Source organism: Ursus americanus, chromosome 22 (genome assembly GCF_024610735.1).
Source record: "Ursus americanus isolate L20-20 chromosome 22, mUrsAme1.1.p, whole genome shotgun sequence".
NCBI classification, from domain to species: domain Eukaryota; kingdom Metazoa; phylum Chordata; class Mammalia; order Carnivora; family Ursidae; genus Ursus; species Ursus americanus.
Window position 1 is genome coordinate 12,323,841 of NC_142148.1, and position 12,471 is coordinate 12,336,311.

Sequence of the window (12,471 nt, forward strand, 5' to 3'; positions counted from 1 at the left end):
TGGGCTCTTAGCTGTCTAAAGCAGCATTTGCATATCTGCAGGGTCTCAGGCCTGAGACACAGCTGGGATTGGGCTCAATGAAAGGACAAGGGGGGTCATGGAGCTGGGCATGGTTTTGAGGAGGGGGTGTTGCCATTTGCTAAATTTAACTACTCCAAGCCTCAAGCCTTTGGTCGCCTGCCCTTTCCACAGGCTGAAGGAGAGGAGGACACTTCAGTGTGTATCCGAGAACGGGCTCAGGGAATGAGGAATGACAGACCTGCAGCGATCTTACCACTCGCTCCCCCCTCCTGCAGCCGTGGCAGACATTGCTAATCAATCACAGCATTCTGCCTCTGGGCTCCCCGGGGGAGCTCCAGAACTCTTCTCACCAGTGTTCCAGCCAGTGCTACTCATCAACTGAGGTTGGCATGTGAGAATACACAGATCTGCCTCTGCTTTCTGGCCCAACCTTTTCATCATACAGATGGAGATAGACAGGGAGACCCTGTCACCTCACCAGGCTTGGGTCCAATTTTTTATTTTCTTCTCCTTTTCAGAAGGACTGTCTTCATTGCAAGTGACAAAACCACCAATTCAAATAGGTTTAAACAAACAAACAAACAAACAAACAAACAAACAAACAAACAGAAAAGACTTTATGGCTCATACAAATGAATATTCTAGTGAGTGGGCTTTAGGCATAGCTGGATCCAGGGCCCCATACAGTGTTTTCAGGACTTGGTCTGTATCTTTGGGCTCTAGTTTCCTCTGTGTTGGCTTCGTTCTTGAGGTGTGAGGGGTGGGTGTATGCTTCACATGGCCCTCAGGAGTTTCAGGCTGACATTCTGCCAGTTCAGCAGTGACAGTGCAAAGGGAGCTTCTCTTCACAGTAATTCCAACATGAGTCTTTGAGGGCTGTCCTTGGCCCCTGCTGCCAGGACAGAGAGCTCTCTGATTGGTTTGGCCTGGGTCGTGTGCTCACTTGTGGTGCCTGGGAGTGGAGCGGGGTCAGTGGGCTCAGAGTGGAGGAGCTGGTTCCCAGGGGAAACATTGGGGGCCATGACTGGAACAAGGGGGAACGGCTGCTGGGTGGGTAAAGCAAGACATGGTCCAGCAAAGAGCTGAGGCTGTAGTTGGGGTAGACCAGGGTCATCTGGAAGAAGCGCGGGGCTGGTGTGAGGCCTGTTGGGCCCCTCTCAGTTCATCCTTCGGCTTTCTTGCTTTCATTCACGATGCCTGCTTGCTGCCGGGGACTCCAGTCCCCACTGGGACTACGGCAGTGACCCCAGCAGCTGCAAAGCCCGCCCCCATGGAGCTCACATTTGGGGGGGAGTTGAGGGAGGCAGATAGTGCACAGCTGAGGAGTGAGACGTACTGGGGGTCAGGGCCTACCGTATTTTCCAGATTCTTCCTTGGTGGCCTGTTCTAAACCTGTGAACCCGCTCAGCTCCCTTCCTCCCCACTCTGCCCGCCTCTTTGTCCGCCATCAGAACCTACCCACCCACTGCCCCACCCTGTCATAGGCCAGCTCACCGTGGGATAAGGAATTTGCTGAAGTCCTAATAGTAGTCGTAATAGCAGCCCCGGTAACAGCAGCAACAATACCAGCTAATATTTAGTGAGCCCTTGCCACGCACCATTTTCAGCGGTTACAATGTATTCACCCGATAATCCTCACAACCACCTCCTGGTGGAGAGGCCGCTGTTGTCTGTACTTCACGGACAAGAGTGCAGGGCTCTGAAACCTGACGTGCCTTGCCCAAGGCCACAGAGCTGGCGGCCTGGGGAGCCAGACTCTGAACCTGGCTGGAGAACTTGCACTTGGACTTACAAGGTTGGTGCTGATAGGGCCATGGAGGCTCTGGTGGCTTATCTCTGAACAGGACTGATGGCAGGGTCTGTGGGTCCTTGGGAAAGTTCAGGCTCTTCTGGCTGCAGAGCAGTATTCCCCCCCCCCCCCCCCCAGAGCTCCTTACACGTGGTGGGACCTCCTGCTGTCATTCCTGTGCCTGCATTCGGAACCCAGCCTCCGCTGTAGGGCCCTGCAGACCCTCTCTGCAGCAGCAGGCTCCGGGCAGGCCACTTCCTGTCACTTTCATCAAGCGAGGCCCTTTCTCTCTTCTCTGCAGCCCACGTCACCGTGGTCTGCAACAGGGGCCTGGCTCCACGTGCGTCTTGCAGCCCCCCCCCATTGTTTTATCCTTGCTTGGGTGAACCCCTGCAGTCCAGACTTCTGACATGTCTCCAGTGGCCTCGATGGGCCCCGGGGCTCACTGGAGACAGTAGAAATGGCAAGAGGTCTGCTTGGGCAGTGTGGGGGATGCTGGGGTCCCCCCTCCCCATCCTCGTGTGTCTGCAGACACTGGGTGAGGGAGATGGTCGTTGGTGACTCGGGGCGTGTTTCTGTGTGCCCGCTGACGCTGGTGGCAGGGTCTGGAGCACGTGGCTTCTGTTCTGGGATGTTTCAGATCCTTCAGCCACTCCTGGGAGTACCCGTCGGGGTTGTTCGTCCTGGGTAATCGCGACATTGTTTGTTTTGGTGTTTTTCTCTATTGATTCCTGTTTGTTGGTTGTGTGTGTAGCCAATACTTTCAGAGGATTTTGAAATATTCTGTAGAGTCCCCTGTGTCCCAGGTACTGTCCTCCTCATTCTGCACGGATTATTTAACCCACCAGCCGCTCAAGTCGTGGGGGGCTCTCATTATGTCTGTGTGTGGATGGGCGAACCGAGGCAGACAGAGGTGAAGCAGCTTGTCCAAGGTCACCTGCTACTCCGGGAGCACAGGGCTGGCCTTCCGACCCAGGTGGTCTGGGTCTAGAGTCACTCTGAGCTTTTCATCATTACCTGCAGTCCCCCTCCGAGCTTCGTGGGTGGATTTGTGGCTCGCGATCTGTCCCCTTTGGCCTTCTCCTCCCATCCCCATCTTTTGCCATGACCTGGAAATGCACACCAGCGAGGGGTTTCCGAGAGGTCGAGTCCTGGCGCTGCCGCTTCACCAGGCGTGAGCCCTCGGGCCCGTGACTTGTCCTCGGTTCCCCCCATGTGCCACTGGGGCAGAGAGAGTCATTACCTGTCAGGTTGTTGTGAGGAGTGGGTGAGTGGACCCGCATTCCATGAGAGCAGCGTGTGGCAGGGGCTAGGTGCTCAGCGCACACTCAGTGTTGGCCAGCGGCTCTGGCAGTGCGCCCTTCGCTGTTGAGGACATCTGCGTAGGTCGTGGACCCACAGCCCCCAGAGCTGAGCCGCGGCGGGCTGGGACAGCTGATTGATTCTGAAACCCACTCTCCCTCCTCTTCGGTTTTCTCTTTCCTGCAGCCACCCGTCGGCAGGATGCCTGGGGCTTTGTTTAGAACCAAGATGAGATGCTTGCTTTGCAGACCCACCTCTTCCTTCCTTAGCTTCTTGGGGTCCCCTGCCCAACCCCCAGCCCAAGGTCAAGGCCCTTCAGCCCTTCCTGTCTAGTGGTCTTATCCAGGACATCCTTGTTTAGGGTTCGGCAGGTTGGGAGGTGGTGTTCTGTGAGCCTTTTGGAGCCGAGAATTTTCAGTACAGAGCTTCCTCTAGTCCCGGAAGCCCTGACTGATGGTTAGAGACCTGGTGACCCACAGGTGACCTCTAGATTGGAAAGAGTCCAGCTTTGGGCTTAGGGGCATTTGGAGGTCAACAGAGCTATCCCCATGCCTCAAGACTGCCACGGCTGTGTGGAGGCGACCAGGGATCTACTTTACCCCCCAGATTCCTGAGCCTTCTCTAGATTCTTCAGGTTCATATATACAGGGCATTGCACATAGTAGGTGTTTAACTCTAGCTAGTTAGCAAGTGTTCATTGAGGGCCAACTGTGTGCCAGACATTATGCCACAATCAGGGAATAAATACCTCAGTAAACAAGACGAATGTGGTCACTGCCTTTAGGGAGCTGATCGCTACGTGGGAATAGACAGATAAACAAATGATCTGAATCATTCCAGATTACACCTGGCTGGCTACTTTAGCTAGCGTCATCCAGGTGTTGCTTGAGGAGGTGGGATCTAACTTGGGGAGTAGCCAGGCTTGGGGGAAGAATGTTCTGGGTAGAGGGTATGGCAAGTGCAAAGGCCCTGAGGTAGGAATAGGCTGGCAAATTCAAGGAGTGGCTAGAAGGCCAGGGAGATGAGGTCAGAGAAAGGCAGGGTCACATTATCTGGCCCTTGAAATTTATCATCAAGTGTTGGATTTCATTCGTAGTGTAGTTGAATACCACTGGGGGGGTTTTCAGCAGGGGTGTGACAGTCTAACTTGTGCTTTAATGCTAAGGATGGACATTTATTGAACACTTACTATATGCTGAAGCCTTATGTTTTAACTCATTTAATCCCTCTAACAACCCTATGAATTAAGGAGTATTAAAAACTCCACCTTCCCGATGAGGAGACAGAGGCACACAGAGGCCAGGGAACTTGCCCGAGTTCCAACTTGGAAATGTGGAGCCAGAATCGCAAGCCCAGGCTGCTGGCTTTGAATCCGCGCACTTGACCCTGGGCCGTGCTGCTTCCCGAAAGGTTACTTGGGCTGCTGGGCACAGACTTGGTGCAGGCGTGGAGGCTGCGAGGCTCACAGTGAGCGGGCACCACCCACCTGAGGTGTCCCTCCTGCTGTGTGGTCGCTCAGGGTCTGGGGTTCCTCCCAGGCTGGCCCAGCCATCGGCACATCTCAGAGCGTCTGCTTTCCTGCCATGGACTCTCTCCCACAGGCTCTGTCCTTGTCTTGCAGAAGGACAAGTTCTGCGTGTACGAGGAATACTGCAGCAACCACGAGAAGGCCCTGCGGTTGCTTGTGGAACTCAACAAGATCCCTACTGTGCGTGCCTTCCTTTTGGTAAGTTTCCTTGTCACCCTCCCTTCTGCTCTGCTTCAGGCCTGCGGATCTTTGGGCACAAGAGAGCTTCGCGCTGACCCGTGTTGCCTGGGTCAGCCGGGCATAACAGCTGGGGTAATGCTGAGATCACCAAATGTTTTCTAGAAAGGGACAGATTTTTGCCTTTTTGCATCACGCAGTCTCTGTCACAGCACTCAGTTTTGCCGTTGTAGCATGAAAGCAGCCGTAAATAATATATAAAGGAGTGAGCATGGCTGTGTTCCAGTAAAGCCTTATTTACAAAACAGGCGGAGGGCTGGATCTGGCCCCAGGGCCACGTTTGCCAATTCCTGATCCAAAGTAACGATCCTGATAAGAGTGGCGGCAATGGTAGTAATGATTGTATTGTTAGGATTATTTAACTGTAAGTGAAAGAAAATCCAGTTAAAATTGGCTTATGCCAAAAAAATTTTTTTAGGGGTTCATTTTCTGGGAAGTTTAAGACCCAAGAGGGCTTCAGGCAGAGCAGAATCTAGGTGTTCAAATATGTCATAGGAATGTGTTTCTCGGTTCTGCTTTTCTCTGCCTTGGCTCCATTCCCAGGGAGGCTTCCCCACGTGGTGCCAACATGGCCTCCAGCAGCTCTACGCTTACAGCTTTCATAGCAGAGCAGCTGTAGGGTACAAGAGCTCCTCTTCCTCAGCAGTTAACAGCAAAAGTCCTGGGTCTTAAGCCCATTGGCTCAGCTTGGCTCAAGACCTTATCCCTGAACCAGTTGCTATAGGGGGAGGGTTTGGTTGTTGCTCTGATTGGTCACTGCTGGAGCTGGGGGGCGGAGTCAGCTCCACCCATACCACAGGCCCTAAGGGTGGGGTGGAGTCCTGAAGGACTGTTGGTTTGCCCTTGTGCAAGTAAGTTGGGAAGAGACATTGGTCAGGCCAGACCCCAGACATCCCTTCTTCTCTACCATTGCAGAGAGCTTCACTTGTGTAGAAAGGTTCTCATTTGTGATTTCCTTGGAGTTTTACCAGCCACTGTCTGTTGTGTGTGAGTTAGGATATACGTTCCTCTGCTCTGCAGACATCCCAAATAACAGTGGTTTAAATAGGACGTTTATTTGTCTGTCATGGTAACAGTGTGGATGTAGTAGACAGCCTGAGGCCGCGATGGGGGCCCTAGTGTCGGGCCAGTGCCCTGGGCCATGCGCTCATCCACGTGGTCCAAGTTGACCTCTCACTACTTCCACATTCCGGGTAGTGGGGTACAGGAAGGGTGGGAAGGAGGGCCTGCCCTTCTCCTTTTAAGGGCACCGCAGGAAGTTGCACACATCTCTTCTACTCACATCCAGGACCTCGCCACGTGGCTATACCCAGCTGCAGGGGAGGCTGGGGCGTGCAGCTGTGTGCCCAGATGAAAATTCTCTTGCCGTGGAAGACTACAGTAGGGGTCACACAAAGCCCTTGCCAGCAGGTGATTTTGATGACTCTAAAGTCTGAAGTGACTTCCCAAGAGTCCGTGAAGAGCGATTGAGCTTCTCATGGGTTCGAATCCTGATCCCTCACTTCTAAATTCCCAGCTCATTCAGTCAAAGACCAACACCCCTGCCCCCAAGGACGGTTTTATTTTCCAACAGCACATAGAGAAAAAGCACACAAAAGTAGAACAGCTAACCGGGCACAAGGAGTGTTAACCATGTGCCCAGAGGGCTAAACTACACAGTAAAATTCTGACCCGTGCTTCCCCCTGCTGCACAGTCTCCAGCAAAGTATTTCCAGAATTTTGACTCAAACTGTGTGTTTCCTTCACTAGTGTGTTCGGGTTGCTTGGTCTATTTCTTGGGAGCGTCTGAAGAAGGGCAGATGGGTTTCAAGTGTCTTAGTGTTCAGGACTGATGCTGTTGGCTGCCCTTACCGGCGTCCTTGCCTTGCCAGTTGTGTACTTACATTCATTAAAGAGTTAAGCCAAAAGCAAAGATAAAGTCACGTAGCAGCAGACCACACTGCCCCGTTTCTGTGATTGACCTGCTGACTTGAGTCCCGTAGTCCCTGCTGCCCAGGCTCTAGGCTCCTGGAGGTGTCCCCGTGGGCTCAGCTGGGTCTTGGGAAGCAGGAGATGCCAGGATGGTGTTAGCAGGGGTGTGGGAAGGGAAGGGCCCCACTTTCTCTTTCCTTCCTTCCTCTCTCTCCTGCAGTCTTCCTGGTGGGCCAGGCTGCCGTTTTCCTAGCAGCAGCTGAGCGGGGTTGGATTGGGCAGGGGAGGACACGGGGTGGGGGGTGCAAGCCCATGCATCATCTCCCCCCCCCCTGCTGGTGTCTCCCAGCTTTTGGCCACCTCCAGAAGAGCTGTCTCGAGTCTACCATGGGCTGTTAAGGCATTGGGAACAGACAGGATCTGGCTTTCCAGTCATGATGTGTTATGTGCTCACTGAGAGGATGGGGACTTCATCATTCTGAGACTCAGTTTTCTTATCTGTAAAATGGGGGTAATTTATTCATTTATTCATTCATTCTAAGTCTTGGGGTACAACAGTGACCAAGGCAAGAAAAGCCCTTGGTCTCATGGAATAGCCATTCTAGTAGGAGAAACTTACATGCTATGTCATGTGGTGTTAAGTCCTCTGGAGGAAATACAGTAAGTTAAGGATGACAGGATGTTTGCAGGGAGTTAGGGTGGGGGCTGCTATTTTAGATTGGTCTGTGGGAAAACCGTGTCTTAGGTGATGTTTAAGCAGAGACTTTGGTAAAATAAGAGAGAGAGCCACGAGTATCTGGGAGGAAAGCATTCCAGGTAGAGGAATTGTACGTCCCAAGGCCCTAAGGTAGGAGAGTGGTTGATGAACACCGAGAAGGCCAGGGTAGCTGGAATGGAGAGTCTGAGAGGAAATGTGGGAGGAAGTAAGATCAGAAGAGTCTAGAGGCCAGATAATAGAAGGAGCATTTAGAGAGTGGAAGGGATCTGAGATTCTTAAAAAGCTCTTTTTATTGCAGGATATAGCGACACATACTCAATGCACTCGTAGTGGAACACCTCACCCGGATCAATTCTGTGGAGGAGGAGAATTTAAAGAGATAATTTTCAAAAGTTCTTCCCATCGTGCCCTGAGTGTCATCTTGCTAGAATAGTGAATGGCAGCTCTGTGTGTGTTTGCTTTTTTGTTTTTCCTTAAACGAAAATAATGTGAAACAAGAATTTGGAGTGTTTGGGGAGAAGTGCGGTTGGCAGCTTTGACAGTTATGTGAAAACCCCTTGATCCTGGACAAAGAGCCAGGCCCTTCTCCTGCCAGGTCCTGGGGGCTTCTGGAAAGCACTCCCCTACCCGTGGGCTCCCCTCTCTCTGCCCGGAGCTGACATCACCAGGGCAGCTTGTGGCGAGCCCTGGCTCGGAGGACAAAGGCCTGAGTGTGAGCAGTGTGGGGCCTGGCCTCTCCCAGCTGCCACAGCTCAGATCACCCATCTGTGCCCCGGGGGCGGGGGGGGGGGGACGTGTGGGCCGGAGCCGTGCGGCTCCTGCCAGAGCAGGGACCTGGGCTCCCCTGGATTCTGCTTCTCCAAGGAGAGGGCCCACTGAGCTGAGAGGCGGCCGCTCTGAGGCTCGGACCCGTCCTTTCACTTCTGTGTCCCATTTCCCATCTGTAAGAGGGAGATAACGTCCCTGCTTATCCCGGGCCGTTAGGATGAACTTTACTTATAGGCGGAGTGCAAGGTGCAGGGCCTGGCACGTGGTGAGCACGGGGCGAATGTTCTCTGGGCTCGTTTTCACTTGAGTATAAGCAGGGAACTTGTCTGCTTTGTCGGGCAGGTTCCCCAGTGCTTGGAACCGTGCCCAGCCCATAGTACACACACAATATATATTTGCGGAATGAATGAGTGAGTGAGTGAGTGATAGGATGAGAATCCTTTTTCCCAGGAGTTCCTGTGTCATTTGCAGTCTGCTCGCGCAGTGTCGGGGAGGAAGGCAGGGACCGTGGTCACTCGTCCCTTAGTGTGTCCCTTCCTTCCTTCCCGCATGCATGTCAGCACGCATGCGTGTAGTGGGCACATAGTGAGCCCCGGGACAGGACGGTGAGGGGTTACGGTGGGGGACTCAGTTCACTTTCTGAATCCCGTTACCCTCCCTCTGCAGAGGTAACCAACCCCGTTAGAATTTGGTTTATTTTTCTTCCATGCCCGTCTTTGTATTTTACCACAGACGTGTTCTCCACGGACAATGCCTGGTTTTGTTGTGTGTGGTTTTAAAAGCTTTGTTTGAATGGGTTCATAGCATCCACATCCTTTGGTTTGTGAGGTCCGTCCATGTTGCTCTGCGCAGTGCCCGGTCCCCCGTGTCCCCCGCCGTGGAGTGTGGCAATGATCAGTCGATGGGCGTATGTTTCCGTCCTTTCTTTGGTGGCTGTTCGGGTTGCTTTCCATTTTGTGCTGTTGTAAACAAGGCAGTTGGGACTGTCCCTGTTCCCGTGTCCTGGCGCGTATCTGTGCAAGTTCCTGTAGCTCTTACAGACCAGGAGTTAGCAAGCTTTTTTGTGAAAGGCCAGATAGTGAACACCTCAGGTGTTGTGACCGCGTGCTGTCTGTCACACCCGCTCTGCTCCGCCACAGCAGCTTGGAAGCAGGCACGTGCAGGTACGGAAGCAAAGCACGTGGCTGTGTTCTAGTGAGACCCTGCTGACCGCAACAGGGAGCGGGCAGGATTTGGCCCCAGGGGGGACAGGTTGGCAGGCCCCGATCTGGGCTTTGTGCCGGGTGACAGGTACGCCTATTTCCACCTCCCCTGGGTGTTGCCGAATTGCTTCCGAAGTCTGCAGCTGTGTTTTGAGAGCGCTTCCCCTGCTCGTTTGAAGGCGGCCACGTCCCTTTGCCGTCCCCGGCGAGTTTTAACGAAGGTCTTCTGTCCCTTGCAGAGCTGCATGCTCCTGGGAGGCCGGAAGACCACGGACATCCCTCTGGAGGGCTACCTGCTGTCTCCCATCCAGAGGATCTGCAAGTACCCCCTGCTCCTCAAGGTGAGGCGCTCGCCCAGCTCCTGCCCTGCGCGCGAAGCAGCAGAAAGCCCGGCGCCAACTGGCTCGCTCAAAAGTAAAACGTGGCCGTTGGGGTCGCCGAGATGCGCAGGGACCACGCTGGCTTTGGGCCGGGCCGGGTGCTACCAGGACCCTGCCTCGCTGTGTTCAGTTCTGCTTTACGTTCCTCGGGCCGCGCGCCGCCTCGCGTTCGAGGGCGGCGGGAAAGCGCGGGCCTCTCTCGTAGTAGCTCTGACAGAAGGCCTGAAAGCCACTCAGGCTCTGGCCATCTGGGACCAGAAGAATGTGATGTCCTGAACGGTTTGGGCCCGAGGCATGTGGTTTAATTCGAACCAATTACATGAAGCCTTTGCTTGTGCCATTTAGCCTTTTTCTCGCCCGCGCTTAGACGTGCCTTTTACCCCAATGGCGAGGAGCGGGGCAGTGCGGCTCTGATGGGCTGAGACGTGGTCCAGTGCGGCGAGCCCGGCAGTGTTACGTTCTGGTGGGCTGCTATCAGGATCAGGTCCTTCCTGCCTGACCCAGTCACACTGAGCCATGAGCTCTGATTGGTGCAGACTTCGGTCATGGGCTCCACCGCCAGCCAATCACGTGATCCCACAGGCCGCAAGCCCGTGGCTGGGGATGTAGGACCTCCTCGTCACAGTGCTGGCTATTTGTGGAAGAGGCTGGGGGCTGCTGAGTGGGCCAAGCACAAACAGCCACACACCTGCCTACTTCACCTCTGACTGAGTCTCGGGAGGGCAGACCAGGGGAAGATTTGCTGCTTGCGTGGCGACCCAAGGAGTCTTCATTCCCAGCTTCAGAGTCGGCTTCTGGGCCGATCCCCAGCTGGGTGCATGGCTCTGCCACCATCCGTTGCTCTCCGCCCCGGGTCTTCGGTGCTTGGAAATGGCAGCTATTGGCCCGAGCTTCCCCTGGCTCCATCCTGAAGGCCTTGCATCTGACAGCTGTTCCTTGGGGTCCCTGCTGGTGGATTGATTTGGCTGGTGGTGCCTCATTCATGCACCTGTCACTGGGGCCACATGCATCCTTGCTCCATGAACCGGAAGGCAGAGGGGAGGGGAAGATTACTAGGGCACTCTTGAACTTGACTTTCTGCTGGACAAGGTGGGTGACCCTTGAGTCTGCGAGCTGGAGCAGACCCCCTCTGGGGCCATCAGCTCTGCCCGTGAACACAGGCCTTGAACATGTGCAGCCACGGTTGGTGGGACGAAGTTCTCTCTGCGCCTCCTCTGGCCTGCTGCTGTTTGTCTGTCCCCGGGATCTCAAAAGGACCGTTTGTGGTGGTTCTTGGAGCTGCTTTGACCCCCAAACTCGTGTTTGAAATGCTGTGTGTAGCTAGCTTTTCACCTTGGTGCCGGAGAAGCTCCGGGTAGAACTGGCAAATTGGCAGCCCGTGGATTGAATTGGACCTACAGATGTGCTTCGTTCGAGCTACTCGGTGTGTTTTCCCAAACTTGAATCGGTTGCCGGCGTTTAAGAGGCAGTACCCTGTAGCGGTTTAGGGCAGGGGCTGGCAAAACGGGCCTGTGAGCCAGATTTAGCCCGGAGCCTGTTTTTGTACAACGAATGAGCTAAGAATGATGTTTACATTTTTTAAAGCCTTGTTTAAAAAAAAAAACAACCCTAAAAACAAACAAAGGAGAATATGTGACAGAGACCGGATGTAGCCAACAAAGCCTAAAATATTTACTATTTGGCCGTTTACAGAAAAAGTCTGTTGACCCCTGGATTAGCGCCGGGCTTTGTCGCCAGAGGCTGCTTGAGTTTGAATTCTAGCTCTGCCGTTTACTAGCTGCCTGACCTTGGGCAGGTCACTTCCCTGTGCCTCAGTTACTCATCTGTGGTACAGGGTTTGTATTAATACAGACAGGGTTGTTAGATGATTGAACATTTATTCACTTAATTCTGAGAACAACTTGATGAGGGAGGCACTGTGATTAGCCCCATTGGAGAGACCGAGGCACAGAGGAAGTGGCCTACTCACAGCCACATATTAGGTTAAATAGTAGGAACCATGATTTGAGCCCGTTCGAGAGGCCCGCCCTCTAACCACTAGGCTACGCTGCCGGGTAAGCACTTTGGGGAGTCAAGCTGTCAAAGTCCTTGGGTTTTGGGGATGCTGACCTTCTCAGTTCCGTAGGTGGGCGTCTGGGAAGGTCAGCGGCCTTGTGTTTTGTGGCTCAGTGGCTGCTGTGTTCTTTCTTTCCTGGGTTTTCAAACCTGGAACATCTGACCCTTTGGAAGAAATGCCAGCTCTAGCCCCACAGCCCAACCAAGGCTCCCTAGGTGTTAACCCTTTGGTTTCTGGATCTTGGAAAAGTCTGGGGTCTCAGCAGGTGCTTGGAGTGGTAGTTTCCATAACGTATTTTAACAACCAGCAGAACTGGACCTGTGTGTGTGTGTGTGTGTGTGTGTACTCAAAGCTCACAACGGAAGACCCAGGCGTTTCTGAGGGGCCACAGTTCGGTCTGGCGGGATCCATGGGCTCTGGATTTCCAGGAGAACAGACAGAGAGGAACAGAACTGGCTGGCAACCAGTGGGAGAATAACTACCCACAGGAAACGATGATGAAGCCAGGCTGTGGGTTTGCTCTCCTGACCAAATGGCTGTTTACTCGCCCCGTTTCCTC

The 12,471-nt window shown here is 53.8% G+C and overlaps 1 protein-coding gene across 1 annotated transcript in view; it reads left to right on the top strand.

The window, feature by feature from the left end:
* Positions 1-12,471, top strand: part of PREX1 (phosphatidylinositol-3,4,5-trisphosphate dependent Rac exchange factor 1) — a 174,615-nt gene that overhangs the window by 79,473 nt on the left and 82,671 nt on the right. The window contains exons 4-5 of the mRNA XM_087853518.1: positions 4,734-4,838; positions 9,716-9,817. Coding sequence (XP_087709644.1) covers positions 4,734-4,838; positions 9,716-9,817 — 207 coding nt within the window. The remainder of the gene's footprint in view (positions 1-4,733; positions 4,839-9,715; positions 9,818-12,471) is intronic.